General features: G+C 38.8%; 1 protein-coding gene across 1 annotated transcript in view; it reads right to left on the bottom strand.

Annotated features, from left to right (window-relative positions):
* WDR37 (WD repeat domain 37) overlaps positions 1 to 18,023 on the bottom strand; it is a 39,809-nt gene that overhangs the window by 4,298 nt on the left and 17,488 nt on the right. Inside the window, exons 8-12 of the mRNA XM_059818417.1 lie at positions 16,081 to 16,157; positions 14,492 to 14,729; positions 13,884 to 14,025; positions 1,291 to 1,425; positions 495 to 609 (exon numbers count right to left, since the gene is read on the bottom strand). Coding sequence (XP_059674400.1) covers positions 495 to 609; positions 1,291 to 1,425; positions 13,884 to 14,025; positions 14,492 to 14,729; positions 16,081 to 16,157 — 707 coding nt within the window. The remainder of the gene's footprint in view (positions 1 to 494; positions 610 to 1,290; positions 1,426 to 13,883; positions 14,026 to 14,491; positions 14,730 to 16,080; positions 16,158 to 18,023) is intronic.

Below are 18,023 nucleotides of genomic sequence, written 5' to 3'. Positions count from 1 at the left end.
TAGGAAAAAAAAAAAGATTTATCACCATATCATACAAGGTGAGCTCACAAAACTGACCCCTACTTTTTTCCTTTTATGTTTCTTGCATTACAAATTAAACGCTCTGTAATTGGAAAAAAAAAACCCCAAAAAATTAAACCTCATAGTGAGTCGCTTTTCTGACATGATTCACATCAAGACATTAAAACTCATTTGAAATGCTCTTACGTATTTTTTCCATTTCATAGAAAAGGCAGACATCAGTTTCAATTTAGTAAGGAGAAAAAACATGATGAAATCCAGTTGAAACATCATTTCCAATTGCAATAAAAAAAAATTCAAAATATGTTACTTATTTGCATGTTGGTCATTTTCAATAAGTAACAACAGCGTATTTGTACAGACAAGTGTCTTTCAGCATTTGTTCAGCTTTTAAGCTAGAGAAACCAAATCCTAGTTTTAACCTTGTATGAAAGAAGAACAGACATACTTTAAGGCTATAAATATTCAGTTACCTGTCTATTACTGCGAGGGAGGCGTGCTAATCGCACTCCTGACATGTCAAATAATCTAACCTGCCGGTTGTCATGTGGAAGGGCGATGATCCTTTGGCCAACGCATACATTAATCCTGCACAGAAGAGACAAAAGTAGGTTATGTACAAAACAGTGAGCCTGGCAAATAGAACTTGACAGTACAAGTTTAAGCCGATGAGAAGTGATACAGTTGAATTTTTCCTGATTAGAATTCACAAGTGAAAAAAGAAAAAAGCATTAAACCATTAAGGTTTTTTCTATTGTACTAGGTACTCAAACAGCCTTAACATCTGCATCCCATATAAAAAGTGTCAGAAAAGCAATATGTATTTACTAAAAAAATGTTGACTACAACTGCATTTTATAAAACCACTTCAGATCTTTTTCAAAATCTCATAAACCTCAACTTTAATTTTAGTGACTAAAATTAAATGTATATTCAGTGAATTAATAGAATAGACTATTTCAGTTGGAAGGGATCTACAGCGATCATCTAGTCCAACTGCCTGATCAATTCAGGGCTGACCAAGTTAAAGCATGTTATTAAGGGCATTGTTCCAAATGCCTCTTAAACACTGACAGGCTTGGGGCATCAACCACCTCTGTAGGAAGCTTGTTCCAGTGTTTAACCACCCTCTCGATAAAGAAATTCTTCCTGAGGTCCAGTCTAAACCTTCCCTGGCGCAGCTTTGAACCATTCCCATGTGTGAAAGAAATTAAGAATTAATTAAGAAAATGTGAATTATGAAAAATAGTAACTCAGATCTCTGCTTACCTGTTGACTGCGGAATCTGTACGGATCGTTGCAATAGGAGACCTCATGTTTTTCAAATCCCAAACTTTTACAGTACGGTCATCACTACCAGAAACAACATTGTCTCCCACAGTGAAAACTGCAGATGTCACAGTGCTAAACAATCAGGAGTAAAAACAAAGACATCAAGCTCTAAAGTTCTTTACTAAACTAGCATCTGATTTAAATTTTTATTTTCTGTTCCTGTGTTTTCTTTAAAATATGTAACTTGTGGTTTTGGTTTTTGTTTTGTTGGTTTTTTTTAAATAAATTACCTGAAATATTAAAAATCCTTGTGGGTATTTTAGAATTAAAAAATATTCTTACAAGAAGCTGTGTCACTTAAGCTATACAGGGCTTGACTGGCCCGAGTGCTAAGAAAAGAAGTCCAACAGTAGAGAGTCACTCTGGAGGCATCTCTCCTCTTCCACTGATACTAATATGAAATAAACTTGTCCCAGTCTAGAAACCTTAATAATTCACTTTTCAAGTTCTGTAACGTCCAGTAGCCTTATCAGACAACCAAATCTGAATTAGTAGCATACAGTACAATTCTTTTTCTCAAGTGTTTTGAGACTAGTAGTCAAGTTCTTTCACTTCCCATCCAAAGACTTCTGTAGAACTACCCCAGGCATTTGTCATTCACAGCACAGACACCAAGAAGATCCAAAATACCTGAGATGTAGCTAAAGCTATTTGGTACACAGACCTAAACATGCTGTAATACATACACAGAGCTTCCAGTATAACTCCACTAGCAATAGCTAAAGCAATCTAATAATTTCTAATTGTGATTTCTATTCCTATTTTACAAGTAGGTAAAGTCTGAGAGTCAGATAAAAAAAATTGGAAATTCAACCAGAAGACAGTATATGAAGAGTTTTATTTTAGAATTTTATTATCTTTGTATTTTATACTTTCAGAGAACATTACACTGCTGATCTCAAATGAATAGTTCTCATAATGATACGCTGATTTTTTTTTTACATCTTTTACCTATTGTTTCACATTAACCAATTCAAGTTTTTGTACTACTATTTACATTTTAGTACTACGTGAATTCCCAACTCAAAACCAGTTATTTTCTGCCCACACAATATACTAACAAAGCATTTTTGTCTCTCCCTAAAATCATTAGGGAAGGCTTCTCAACTCTGTTTCTACAGATTTGATTGAATGACCCTTCTTGCAACTTGGGTCATGCACTTCCATTTCTTAGAATTTAGTAATTTTAATTTAAGTTGTCAGTTGTTACTGTCACTTTCGTTGTTCTGCAGAAATTTGAATTCATGTCCTATCCAAGCTGCTGATTAAGATTAGCACTAGCCAGGTCACAATGGACCAGTTTATGTGAGCCTTTTAATTTAAATTGACACCAAATTAAGTTTTAATTAGGATGAAGGCCCACTTTATTCATGATACCGAGTTTCCTAATGCATTATTAGAGTGCAGCTAAGCTACCAGGGAGATGATTACAATAAGAACCAAGAGGTCTTTGCCTGATCTTCCGGACTTTAGGAACCAAAAGTCAAAAAGTTAAAAACATATATGAAGGCCACAGCTAATGGATCTCTTTTGTCAGGCACCTTTGCATTTGGGAAGAAAACTCATTCACATAGTGAAGTTACTGCAGAATAAGGTTGGTATGTTCTTAGCACTGAACTTGTCTTCCACCAGCCTGACCTCCATTAAACTTACCAACATCTGCATTTCTCTCCTCACTAGTTCTTTATACAAGCTACAAAATACCTCAGTGAAATGTTTCTGACTTTCACTGAACTCTACACTGTTGTAACACATTTGAAACAATGTTTATAAGTTTAAAATCTGCTACTAAATCTCCATACTTTGCACACACATTGAGAGACTTCCTTGTACGCAACAGTATAAGGAATTCAAGTTATAGAAAAGCTCCAGCTGAGTGAATAGACAGCATTTTAGTATTCTGCTGCCAACACACAAATCTGATCGGTTTTCCCCATCATATATTTTATTCCAATTACACTTGGAATATGTTATGAAACCGTCTTAAAATAACCCTCCAATTTTGGATGCATTTTTCATAACTTTAAACAGCTTTCCAGCTTCTTTGATCTCATATTGGTTCTCCTCTATCATTTATCACTGTAAAACATAGTTAAGTTTCTTGGACCACATAAAGTTGTCTCATTCTTAGATTTATCATTTTTCAAATGAAAACATTCAAAACTATCGCCATGCAAACAGAATGCCAACTCTAGGTCAGCTTGTCCCTTACTGCTCCTGTAAAAACAGAGATGCTTAAAAGAAAACAAAATCCTTTTCTGTACTGTTTTCAGTTTAACTATTCATTGAGACATTACTGGGTACAACTAAGAAAAAGTTTGTAAAATAAAAATGGAAGGAAGTTCTGCTGTAGCTCTCTCTGGCGACTGGGCAAGTGATAGAAAGGGAAGGCTGCTGGGCTGTTTTCAGTGACACCTTTAAAGGTGTACAGCGGTCTTCATCCTCTGCCTACCCTCCCAACAGTTCATCCTTGTAAGGCATTGCAGGATGGGATATGCACTACTTGCAAGCACACATGACTACGAAAAAAGCCTTTTTCATAAGGTGCTTTGAATTCAAAGGCTAGTTATAAAAGCACTTTTTACCGAACCAACTGTTTACGATCAAGAATTTTGGTCACATTTTCAAAGCAAACAGTTTATGGATGTACTGCATAACAGTCCTAGATACTATGCTCTAAAAAAAAATGAAACATTACTCTTCTAGGGGAACCTACAGATACACTCGATTCAATTCTCAAAGACACTGCATTTTCAAAATAAGACTGGCAAGACTAGAAGTTTTAAGTAACTTAATACCAAGTCTAGAGAGGCCAAGAGCAATTATCGTTCTCACAAACTTGACAGCTCTGGGGAGGGGTTATCAGCACTTGATTGTCGTCTGAGTAAAGACCAGGTGGTATTTTTGGTTTTGTTTTGTTTTTTTAAAGTGGAACATACTGAGTTAGTATTTAAAAAAACCCCACATACGTTTAAATTCAAGAACATGTATAACACTACTGACTTAGGAAAACATGAGCAAATGCTGTACTCATAGGTTTTCTTATGCACTACAGATCATACTTTGTCTCCTCTGCTATTCCAAACTGGGGCATCTCTTAAGGTGAGACAGATGCATCTCATGTTGTTTTTTGTTTTTTTTTTTAAATTAAGACAAAATAGCAACAAGAAGAAAGGTCACTTCCTACTTATAAACTAAAACAGGATTTCAGCCCAACTAAAGGGGGAAGGTGAGAAGAAAGGGAAGGAAAGTCTGTGTGGGAAGAAAGAAGTTGGCAGAGCAGCCAATATACAAATAACCTTTCAAAAGTATTGCCTCCCTAACCCCACCCATATCACAAAAATTAAAAGACTGTTTCCTGTATTTTCATGTGGCTATTTTTACTTTCTGTTGATACTAGTCTTCAGTTTGTTCTAACCCAGCTAAAACTGTGTTTAACATCCTCTTGGCTAAATTAATAAGAAGTGTCAACAAAAGATCATCAGACCCCATGTTAATGGAATGCTAGAAGACATTAGGTTTTTAATAACTCAAAAAGATGACAGGTATTGTAGGACATTAAAAAAAAAAAAAACTGGCAAAGAGGAAGCAGTCTTATGACACTTCAAACCATGGGTCCCACAGGGAGTTTGGTGTGCTACAACTATTCTCCAGAAAAGCTTCAGCCTCCGCCAAACCCCAGCAAAACTCATTTATCTTGTCGTAGGGAGCAGCCGAGCGTGTACTTCCAGCTGACAGCATGGCACTTCCTCACCACACACCGCTGCCTGGCCTCGAACATCCTGCTCCCTCTGTGGGTCTCAATCAACAGAAATACTGTAGTGCTAGCACTCCTCATTAGGCTGAACAGCTGTCTCCCCAGTCACACTGAGACACAAAACTGTTTTGCATAACAATCTGCTGAAATTTCACACATAGGGGAGGAAAAGGGAAAAAAAAAAATCTTGAAAATGTTGGACCATGAAATGCTGATGCAGAACCCTTACTGGCAGTGCACCAAAAAAAAAGTTAACGCTGCTCTTTCCAACTGGATTTGCAGCCTATACTGGGATTTACCATTGAACACTTGGAGACAACATGTTCTCGTGCTGGTGAAAAGGCAACTACTCGTAAACATTAACCTGTGTGTGGGATGAAGTTCTGGGGAAAATGGACTAAAACACAGCTTTCAGATGATTTTATTCACTGTACACCAAACTGCAGTTAAACAGCAAAATTTGACTGATCAGGTATGTCTCTCATTTTAAATAGTAAAATTCAGGAACAAAACCTACAGGAAGCTGTATTTGGGACAGCGCTTCCTGCACAAGAGTTTCCTTTCTTTTAGGGGAACTAAGTCTATATAATCCCACACAGAGCAGTATGCAGCCCGGGGGGAAAGCCAGGATGTGGGTTTAAAACCTCCAGGTACAGACAACAGTTTGCCCATTTTAAAGGGTGACGGCTCTGGCCACGGGAGTACCAGGTAAAGAGCACACCAATACCACCACATCTGATCAGACATTCAGGTTTTAGAAGTGCTAAAGGCACCTGATTCCAGGAAGAACTACACATACAATTCCCAAAGACTGTTTGTGGATTCATCTCCAAATATCAGCAGAGCTTTTTCCTCCAACTTGAGAAACGGTAAGAACAAACCATGAAGGAATTAACACAAAAGGGGAAGAGGAGGAATTCAGAGATAATTGTTAGCATTGAAAAGTCATTTTTTTAGTGTTTAAATCAACAATGTCTATTCCAGAGATACGTGTTTCATGACATTTAGAGAAAATTGCCGGTATCTCCTTTTTTCTCTATCTGTCTTAAAATAATAAAATGATACAGGATTGAAAACAATCACTAGCTTTTATGAGAATTACTCAAATGCAAGTTAGTAAATTAGTTAAGGTGTAGATATCTTTAAAATCAATTCCATTACATTTATTATGGGATAAAAAAAGTCCATTTATCCCTGCAGTATTGCTGCAAATGTTATGTAAGCTTTAAAATGGCAACACACTATAAAGCATTATGCTCTATTCAACAGGATACAAAGAAAAGACCTTTGGTTATGCTCTTTTGTGGGTCATTTGAAAAAAAAATCATAGCACTTTTTAGCACATGCACTCAAGAATGGAATTAAGATTCTCTCCATCTACTGCAGTGAAGCTTAAAGCACTCATAAGCAACTGGATACAGATTTATTGCCTACATCTTCTTTGAAATGACTGACAAACCCCTAATGGCTAACATTGAGTACAGCTAAACCTTGTATGTTACACACCCCATTCCCCAAAATAAAACACTCAAAGAATTTTTTTTATTGTTTTAGCTACAGGGCTTTTAATTTTAAGCACTTACTCTTACAGCTTAAGGAGTAGTTTAATCAATTTTTTTATATTTCTTTATTAATTAGAAAGCAATTTTTACCATGAGGAAGTTAGCCAATGACAACAGAAAAAGTACAAAAATATAAAGGAAACAAAACTATCAAAGAATTATTATCTTTCAAACTGCTTTTTTGTCACTTCAGTAACTCCATGACAGTGTTGTAACTTTCTTTACTTGCCAAACTATTCAAATACTGACATACAACTAACAGTTATAGAATGACTCACTTCCCGGAATTTCAAAAGAGTGGTTGCAGCACGTCTCTTTCCACTTCAAAGTGCGCAGTATTTGTTATATAGTAGAGAACTTGCTAAGATTAGTTACTTAGAACTCCAAGGAATATTTCCTATAGCGAAGCCTCCTTGCAACTGATTTTCACTATAACAGCTCTGTACCTTCCTTTTACAGGAAGCTGGAATTAAACTTCAGAGCATTTTGATAATTCTTTTAAAATAAAGATGGCAAAAAATATTTCAAAACAGAAAAAAATCTAATTGTCCTCACTCAAAAAAAAAAAAAAAATCTGGAGTAGTTATAGAATCTCTCTAATATCAATTCCGTAACATCATATTTTAATGCCTTCCCTCCTAGCTTGATGACAGCTTTTCCCTGTAAACATCTTAATACTAGTTAAGTTGAATACTAGTTATTGTGGCTTACAAACTCAGTCATGGTACATTTATGTGCACATGGTAGCAATATGCTAATAAAAATCTTAGTTTTTTCTATTTTCTTTGGAGTTTATTTTGGTAGGTGAAAATAAGAGATGTGTGCAATTACTGAAAAACTAAAACAAAACACCCATCAGAAATGCCCAAAGAATAAACTCCTTACGACCTTACCACTGTGAACCAAGTTAAGATTCTATCAAATAGCAAACAGAGTCTACTTACAAATATTTGTCAAATCTAGTACAAAGACGGCCATAAGACAACCTACTTGTGAAGCTTAATAGCCAGTAACAGCTTCAGCTGTTGGCATTTCTTTTTCATTGTCACTGCAATAAAACCCTACAAAAAATGGTATGCCCAGATCTATAAAGAAAACTGGGATAAATGCATACTCATCAAGTTTGTTTAGAATGTTTGCCAGAAAGTAGAAAACACCATAGCATTTGTTTTTCTTGGTCCTCATTAGGTCAATAATTATCAACTTAACATTGCCTTAACAACTTTACAACTGTAAAGAACATTTTGTACAAAAGATTTTGTACAAAATAGGAGGAGGTTAGAATAGAAAATGGAGTATTCAAGCTGTGCAAGAGAGCAAAGACAGGTAACTTGGATGAGGTGAAGGCATGCAAAACATGCTGGCCCCAGTCTGTCCCGAAACAGATTCACAAAGAAGCTACCAACAAGGGAAGTTAGACAAATTCAAAGTGGGGTGCTTTAGCTACCAGCTAACAAGGCTGCTAACAATTCTAAGAAAACTGTTGAAACCTTAACATGCTCCCTTACATGTATGTAATAACGTAAATATGTACATGTTTAGAAACACAAAATAAAAAAAGAAAGCTAACACTACAGCTTAAAGTCCAGACCATAACCTTCATTTAAAGTGTGTAAAGAATATGCATATGCAGATGTGGGATCAGAACAGTGTATGAAATGCAAGTTTGGGGCTGTTTTCAATGAAATGCAAGAGAAAAAAAAAACAGAGCACACAGAACAAGGTAATATCAGAATCATCTAGTTAATCAGTAAGGCTTGGGCAGAAAACAATGTTTCAACAGAAAAAAATTGCATTTCTTACAGAAGCTGGATTGAGAGATCCACACATGGTGAATGCCTAAGGCATTCTTTGATTAGAAACAACAGAAAAATGGTAGACAAAGCATCACTGATGGCATTAATAGCTGAAGCAAGAACAGGAATATCTTGAAAGGAACAGATGCTTTAAACTGGTCAAACACAGAATCACTAAGGTTGGAAAAGACCTGTAAAATCATCAAGTCCAACCATCACTAACACCACCATGCCCATTAAACCATGTCCCACAATGCCACGTCCACACAATCCTTGAACACCTCCAGTGAGGGTGACTCCACCACTTCCCTGGGCAGCCTGTTCCAGTGCTTGACCACTCTCTCAGTAAAGAGTTTTTTCCTAATATCCAGTCTGAACCTCCCCTGGCGCAGCTTGAGGCCATTTCCTCTTGTCCTGTCACTAGTCACTTGGGAGAAGAGACCAACACCCACCTCTCTGCAACCTCCTTTCAGGTAGTTGTAGAGAGCGATAAGGTCTCCCCTCAGCCTCCTCTCCTCCAGACTGAACAACCCCAGTTCCCTCAGCCGCTCCTCAGAAGACTTGTGCTCCAGACCCCTCACCAGCTTCGTCGCCCTTCTCTGGACACGCTCCAGCACCTCAATGTCCTTCTTGTAGTGAGGGGCCCAAAACTGAACACAGCATTCGAGGTGCGGCCTCACCAGCGCTGAGTACAGGGGCACGATCACCTCCCTACTCCTGCTGACCACACTATTTCTGATACAGGCCAGGATGCCGTTGGCCTTCTTGGCCACCTGGGCACACTGCTGGCTCATCTTCGGCCGGCTGTCAGTCAACGCCCCCAGGTCCTTTTCTGCTGGGCAGCTTTCCAGCCACCAATGTACTTATTGGTACTTTCCAGTACCAATGTACTAATCTTGGTCTGTGGGTAGATAAATGTCAAAATATATTAGAAAACACACTTTGAGGCAAAACAGGTAACTTGTAAAAAAGAACTGGTAATTTGTAGAGAAGAAAATATAGGAAACTTTTATCATCACCTAAGTATCTATTAATCTAGGAAACAAAGCTCTTCAAGATAAAATCCAGCAGCTGGAAAATGAAGCTAGACAAACTCAGACTAGGGAGGCACACAAAGTTTAACAGGAAGGTTAACTAAAAGCTGGGTGAGCAACTTACAGAATTTACCAAGGGCTAAGTTGAAGTCTTTATCATTGGAACAACCTAACATACAGTTGGCAATTCAACTAAAATTGCCTCCTAATTCAAAACAGGCATCAATGCAAGAAGCTGGAGACAGATATGCTGATCACAACAGATTCCTTCTGGCCTTACTGGAGAAGAATTTATTTTTTTTGACTGTCACAGTAGTAGAAATATTCCACTTTTAATAAAGCAAGCAGCTTTGTGCTCAGAACACCAAAATAATAGGTGATTTCTTAGTCCACTTACTTAAAATACAAATAATCTCTCACAGCAGGTATATATACACCTATTTTGACAGAACATCACTTTATAGTACAAGGCAATGCACAGCAAGCACTTTCCATTTCTGGATGTCAATTAACTTTATGTATTTTTTACAAGCTAATGTGCCATTTTGACTAAATATTAAATCTAACTCATTAAGGCTACTGAAAAGGAAGTTGAAATCACACTATCCACTTACGTCTTTAGCATGCAAACAGGCATAACGCCTAACACCGCAGGGAACAAAAAAACCTGCTTCCGAGCAGGTTTAAAGTCTCGATCCCCTCCCTCGCATTTCCAAAACGAAAAACTGCTCTTGGTGGCAGGAATCCCACGCCGGATGCAAAGTTTCAAGCGGCAGAAGCCGTCTGCCCCCCTCCGACTTCAGGGTCGGGCCGCGAAGAGCCCCCAGCCTCTATTGGCGCGGTTGTCCGCGGGAGGGGGGCCGCGGGCCGGGGCCGCGCGCGGCCGGCAGGGCGGTGCTGCCACCTGCTGGCGCGCCTGTCACGCCCGCGCTGCCGGGCCGCCCGGACAGCGCTGCCGCCTCCCGCTTCCTTCTGCTGCGGGGGAAGCGCTCACCCCCGAGAGGAGTTCCACACCATTCAGGAGTCAAGCGAGTGGCAGGCAGCGGCAAACAGGGCGCGAGGGAACGAAACGTGAACTCTGAGCCACGCATCACTAGGAGTCGGTGCCGGTTTGGATCCCTCCTGAGGAGGAGTATCAGGACGGAGTGAGATTTTGGGGGCTACGACACAATAAACATCGTATGTGGGCCTCATGATTGAGATGTTTGGCATCTAATTATATTAGTTTAACGCATTAGGAGTTGATCTGGTGAAATACACAGAAAAAAATAGCTGCTCTATGAGCTCTAAACAGCTATTCATCAGCTACGACTTAGCAAGAGCCTGTTAAAACTTACGGTTGAGGACTTTAAATCATCAGCGTTAATGACTGTAACATCCAATTTACAGAACTGACTCCAAAAGCCTATCAGAATATTAAAAACTTGGCAAATTATTCAAATAGAAATTCAGGAAAGCCAAAACATGTCGTGTGTGTATGTATTTTCCAGTCAACAGATAAAACAGTTTCTTCTATGCTGCTTAATGGGAGAAGATTGTTACAGTGTTGATCAGAGGGTAATTTTAAAATATTTTGCCAATAGCCAGTACAACAACGGACCAAAAATAAAATCCCTCTAAGTATGTCTCGACTGTAAAATACTGAGCTCCCGTCTCCCGTCTGACAGCATTCCTCTGAAATACTCATCTTCCGTGACACAATCATCCCAACACAACAGAGCGCTGAACAACCTGAGCCATTAAACAGTGAAGTCAGGTTTTGAGACTCTTAAAAATTAGACTGTATTTGGTGAAAAAGCCTATGTCAATCCTAAAAACTCATACATTCAAAGAACAAAATGGAGACAGACAATACAACAGATAAACACAAATATGAAGACAATTAAAAGCTGGAATAAGAGTGACTGAAGAGACTGCTCAAGGCCTATTCCATTCATAAAAAATAAGCTCCCTGATAGTTTATAGGTCTCAGTGACAGAGGCCAGAATACCAGCTAACACCTTCTACAGTATGCACCATCACCCCAGATCAACATCATTTGATCTCAGCATACATATGGGAAAGCACTGCTGTCAATCATGTTCCTTTCTCTGAAAAAATGTCCTGGGACAAAGCAATTAATTAGCTTGGGAAAAAATGCAGGCACCAATGGACACAAAAACTTCCAACTTTTAGAAGTCATTCTAGAAAAAGCAATAGACGAGTACAAAAATGATGGCATGAAACAATTCTAGGATGCAGACCACTGTCGTGGTTTAAGCCCAGCCAGACTAATCACCACACAGCCGCTCACTCACTCCCCTTCCTCAGCTGCACAGGAGAGAGAGAAAATATGAGGAAAAGGCTCGTAGGTCGAGATAAGGACATAGGGAGATCACTCACCAATTACCATCATGGGCAAAATAGACTCGACTTGGGGAAATTAGTTTAATTTATTACCAATCAAAATCAGAGTAGGATAATGAGAAGTAAAACCAAATCTTAAAAAAAAAAAAACCAACACCTTCCCCCCACCCCTCCCTTCTTCCCGGGCTCAACTTCACTCCCGATTTTTTCTACCTCTTCTCCCCGAGCGGCACAGCGGGACAGGGAATGGGGGTTGTGGTCAGTTCATCACACATTGTTTCTGCCACTCCTTCCTCTTCACACTCTTCCCCTGCTCCAGCATGGGGTCCCTCCCACAGGAGACAGTTCTCCACGAACTTCTCCAACGTGGGTCCTTCCCATGGGCTGCAGTTCTTCACGAACTGCTCCAGCATGGGTCCGTTCCACGGGGTGCAGTCCTTCAGGAACAGACTGCTCCAGCGTGGGTCCCCCGCGGGATCGGAAGTCCTGCCAGCAAACCTGCTCCAGTGTGGGCTCCTCTCTCCACGGCTCCACAGGACCTGCCAGGACCCTGCTCCAGCATGGGCTTCCCACGGGGTCACAGCCTCCTTCGGGCAACCACCTGCTCCAGCGTGGGGTCCTCCATGGGCTGCAGGTGGTTATCTGTTCCACCGTGGACCTCCATGGGCTGCATGGGGACAACCTGTCTCACCATGGTCTTCACCACGGGCTGCAGGGGAATCTCTGCTCCGGCGCCTGGAGCCTCTCCTCCCCCTCCTTCTTCACTGACCTTGGTGTCTGCAGAGTTGTTTCTCTCACATATTCTCACTCCTCTCTTCTCCGGCTGCCGCCTCCCGGTTTTTCCCCCCTTCTTAAACATGTTATCACAGAGGCGCTACCACTGTTGCTGATTAGCTCAGCCTTAGCCAGTGGCAGATCCGTCTTGGAGTCGGCTGGCATTGGCTCAATCAGACATAGGGGAAGCTTCTAGCAGCTTCTCACAGAAGCCACCCCTGTAGCCCCCCCTGCTACCAAAGCGCTGCCACGCAAACCCAATACAACCACAAAATTAAGTTTACTCTTCTATCAGGAGAAGATGGCTACTTATATGGGATGATTGTCATGACAAATAATAATTTATCAAGCTGAGGAGTCCGGAGCAGGGGGGTTTAAAGAGGTTTTACTTTATACACAGGTTAGCCAACAGCTGGAAAAATGAGAAAGCGGATACTGAAACAGTCGTAATGCAAACTACACATTTGAATTAAAAAATAGAAACGTGAATAAATACTTATGGTTTTTTGTTTTGAGCTAGGACTAACAATTATCTCTTATTCTGAAGATGGGAAGTGGAATTTGTTTCTGAAACAGTCAAGTTCAAACATTCCAAGATCTTAACAGATTCACTTCCTTGGGTAAAGTATTTCAAAGTTACTCATGCATTTTCCATCTGTCAAAGCTCTGATTAAAAGAATTTTCCCATATTCAACCAGTGCCAGTACAAAAACTTAAGGCGTAAATTGACAACTAAAAATGTTACATCAAAACCACTGTTTTGACAGAACATGCCCTTACTTTAACTTCTTATTTTATGTACAAATTAGAAGCTTTAGCTTAAGGAGTAAAATTAAGCCTACTTTTTTTTTTCCCCACTGGTTCCCAAGAAGTAACCTTTATTTCACACTGGGTATCATGACAAGCAGAGGTAATCTGCTTGATTAACGGCACTGCAGCAATACCCCTAAGCTACAGGCATAACAAATGCAGAAAACAACCCTCCTACCTTAAATTACCTTTAATTGTAAGGAGTTTTATCTAGACTTACCATATAAGCAATATCACACCAAGAGCCCTGGCTGCTGTTTTGGAAATTAAGTACTGCTGTGTTACATTTGAAGGAGGACAGTTAGGGGTTTCTGTGAAAATCAGTCTCATAAAACAGGGGAATGAACTTAGTACCTCAAGAAGAGCACAGGAACAGTTTTGTTCAGATTAGCAACTGAATATATTTATCCTTCTGGAACTTGTAAAAACCTGTGAAGGAACTGTCACTTACTCTGTGTGGCCCTGAAAGACATTCACAGAATGAATAGAAGGATCTCTGAAATCCCACAGACGGAAGGTTGTATCGCGTGATGATGTCACCACAAGACGTTGGGTGGGATGTGTACAACAGTGTGTTAGCTCTTGGTCATGCCCTACAATCACAGATGAGAAGATGTAAGGTAATGAAAATAAGACTTTTCATTTCCACATACGCTTGGAATGAAGTGCTGCTAATTTTTTTTTTCTTTTTTTCCCCAAACAGTAAAAGAATAGGAATAATAATAATAATAATAATAATAAAATTCTGAACTCTAATGTTAGTACTGCTGTAAAAGTTTAGTTTATTTTGCAAGAACTAAAATTTGGCTATATTCAGTTTAAAAACAACTACTTCATAGGATGTATCACAAGGTTAAAAGAACACAAATTCATGCTCAGAGGATTAACAAGGCTGGAATTTTAGAAACCATTACAATATTGAGCAGCAGCTCAAGTCTTGTACACGCTCAAATTGTACTCCAGAGAAACAACTTATTTTTCCCAATGTTTTGCTATCTACAAATAATCCCACATATAAAAATAAACCACCAATTTATCTTTTTGTGTGTGAACAAATACCTGTAAGAGAATGAACAAGTTCGGAAGTCTCTACATCATACAGATTTGCTGTTCTATCCCATGACGCTGTCACAGCTTGCTTCCCCCCAACAAGCCAGTCAGCTGCTATGACCACTCCTTGATGGCTTTTGAGTGAAGTTAATGGGGCTCTGACAGTGGGACAATCACTAGAACCATCTCCATCTCCATCAGGTTCATCTTTATCTGAAAACTCAACTTCATCTTCTCCAGACATTTGCTATACAATGCAAGAGAAAAAAGATTTAGAATAAATGGGAAGGAATGCCTCTTAAGTTATATTTTACAGTGTAAATGCTTCCCAGTCCCTTTAGTGTGAATGGGGGTAACTTAAGTCTGTAGAATCTAGCCTATTCAGGTATTATTCACTATCAAAAACTTAGTTGAAGGAATAATAATACCAGTGAGTTAAATACAGGTTTAATACCTACTTCATTTTAAAATCTCTTCTGAACTGTTTAGCTCTGGATATATGTCCCCTTTATTATGTGGTAAGTCTTCTATATTCCCCTCACTGTATTACCCTCAAGTTTCACTGCAGCACATGTATCAAGTGACTTCTTTTTCCTTCAAATATTTAAGAGTTGGAAGCATCTAACTATTTTAATGTTTGGGAAGACAATCATTTAGAGTCGTATTTTTATCCATTAGAATCAAAATCATGACACCAATATTTGTCTGCTGGTCAATACACTGTCATCATGTAGTGCTGATGTAAATTGGATGCAAAATAAATTCTTTTGCTGACCAGGAAGCATCGATCTCTGAACCCTATTTCACTTATGCAAGACAAATACGCTTTTTTCATATTTGGATGTGAAAAAGACAACATTTGTACTGCTATTTCAAAATAGAAATGCCAAATCAAATAAATGGAATCAAATGTTTTCCATTCAGAAATCTAGCTCTCATTATACAGCCATCTCTTGCTCAGCTTACTGAGAAGCTCACGCTATAAACTATGTTTGTCTTCACAATTTAGTAAGGGTGCTTTTAAGTCAAATACAGTATTTGACAGTCTACAGTAAGTACTGGCTAAATAAAAGGCTGGGGACAACAACGTCAGATAGTGTGATAAGTGCTGGCAAGGGTTGATTAAAAATCAAGTTTAAAGATACAATTAAATAAATGCCAAAAATACAAGTCTTTACCATCAGTTTTCAATTCATAGCAACTATAGCTAATACAGGTGCCTCAGATAAGTTAAGCTACAAGAATTTAACTAGTTTAAAAAGAACTTCATTATTATTTATTATTTGAATTATTACAAAAAAAGTTTACTCAACAGTTCATTTACTTACACATTTATTACCTTGAACAAAAAGTCAACTAATATACTTGCAGCTGCATATTCTATTCTGTACGATAGAGCTTTGAAACCATGAAGTAAGTCTTTCTTGAAAGAAAGGCTGAAATATATCTGTTAAACTAGAACCGTAAAATCCCACCTTTTGCAATCCTGAAATAATGTAATTTTTTAATTATGTGTAAATTTAACAGTTTTATCATAAAACCTGTATCTGATGAAATTGCTGTGCAATTAGTTTGGTTGCAGTAAGTTGATTGCTTACATTGCAGTCTGCAGTTGGCTGAGGTGTAGGCAACTGTACAATGTACCTCCAGATGTGAGCTGTCTGGTCTCCAGATGCTGCACAGGGGGAAGAGGTGGAGGGGAAAAAAAAAAAGAAAGAGAGAGAGACTAAGTAAGAGTATTTCCATGGACAATAAAAACAAGCTTTAACATTACATTTGGCAATACTGTCTGAGTTGCATCTTTTTCTAGCAGACACCATTATGACTGTTTTGGTAAGCAAGTCTCAACATCAATGATTACCTTCCTGGCTTCAATATTGGTAAGAACATAACTCATGCAAAATACAGGTAGCTACCAAATTAATCATTCCTACAGTGAAAACATCCACTTAAATACTACACATCAGAACATGAATATCACTGCTGTTCTAACATATAACATTTGAAGAAGGCATTTAGTACATCAACAGGTGCCATCCTTCATTTGTTATTTCTCAAAATACTAGGGTTCCTCTTCATTCAATGATTTCTTCCATTAAATATTTTTTGGGTTGCTCATTAAAACCACACTAAAGTGTGAAGCTATTCTGCTTCTGCCTTAAGCAATGCAGCTTAACTAGCACCAGTTTACAGCTCAGCAGGTACCACCTGATTTTAGACTTCATTTGTTTTGGAAATAGACTTATCCATTATTAACTAAGGAGAAACTCAAGATTCTCCTTGTTATGGACAGAACAAACATGCTCTAATACCTAGGGGCACAGTATTGAGAGTTCTAGATTGAGAAGAAAGAGTTTGTTAGGAGTATGCATAGATCTGGCAAGTGCAATGTACATGAAAGCACTTGGAAAAACATCTCATCTAGACCAAGTAAGAAGACTAGAAGAAAGGTCAACCTTGTATTACTTCTGGTATCAGTACTCTGGATGAGGGAGGAATACTTTTTAATTTTAATCAGTTCTAAATCAATCCAGTGATACTAAAGAACAGGTCCCTTGAAAACTTTCAATGGAAATACTTTGCAGAACCACCTGTCAGAAACATAATAGAAGAACAAAAATCTAGCTATGGACAGCTTTTGGTTGGTTGGTTGGTTTGCTTTTTGTAAATCAGCTTATATTGCCAACATTGTTTATGGTACTGAAACAATGACTAAAGTTATCATATGAAAACAGAAAAAAACAAATAGCCAAACCTGAATCATTGTTAGCCTAGATAGAAGGCATTCTACTCCCTGCCTTCCTCTAAAGCAGTCTCGGGAGATGCAGAGGGAAGCACTGTTTTAATTTCTAACCTCAGTAATAATCATCCTCATTTTACAATGACTTAACTAATAGCAGCAAATTGAATCCAGATCTCTCTAATCCCAAAGCTAGTGCCCTAATTGCTGGACCATATGAACCACAGTATTAACCACATTAAACAGTTTTTAAACCTGAAGCTACACTGATGGTATTCTCAGTCCTGAAAACACCTTTACACTAAGTCATATTTTCGAGCTGTTTTCTCTGCACAGTCAATATCACAATATTCTTTTCCTTTACTTCTGGCAACATCATGTATTTCAAAAGGGTTAAGACAGAATAGAATAGACTATTTTAGTCGGAAGGGACCTACGATGATCATCTAGTCCAATTGCCTGTCCACTTCAGGGCTGATCAAAAGTTAAAGCATGTTATTAAGGGCATTGTCCAAATGCCTCTTAAACACAGACAGGCTTGGGGCATCAACCACCTCTCTAGGAAGCCTGTTCTAGTGTTTGACCACCCTCTCAGTAACAAAATGCTTCCTAATGTCCAGTCCAAACCTCCCCTGATGCTGCTTTGAACCATTCCCACGCAACCTATCACTGGATACCATGGAGAAGACATCAGCACCTCCCTCTCCACCTCCCCTCCTCAGGGAGCTGTAGAGAGCAATGAGGTTGCCCCTCAGCCTCTTTTTCTCCAAACTAGACAAGCCCAAAGTCCTTAGCTGCTCC

This window comes from Gavia stellata, chromosome 6, assembly GCF_030936135.1.
Source record: "Gavia stellata isolate bGavSte3 chromosome 6, bGavSte3.hap2, whole genome shotgun sequence".
Classification (NCBI taxonomy): domain Eukaryota; kingdom Metazoa; phylum Chordata; class Aves; order Gaviiformes; family Gaviidae; genus Gavia; species Gavia stellata.
This window is presented reverse-complemented; position numbering and strand designations above follow the sequence as displayed.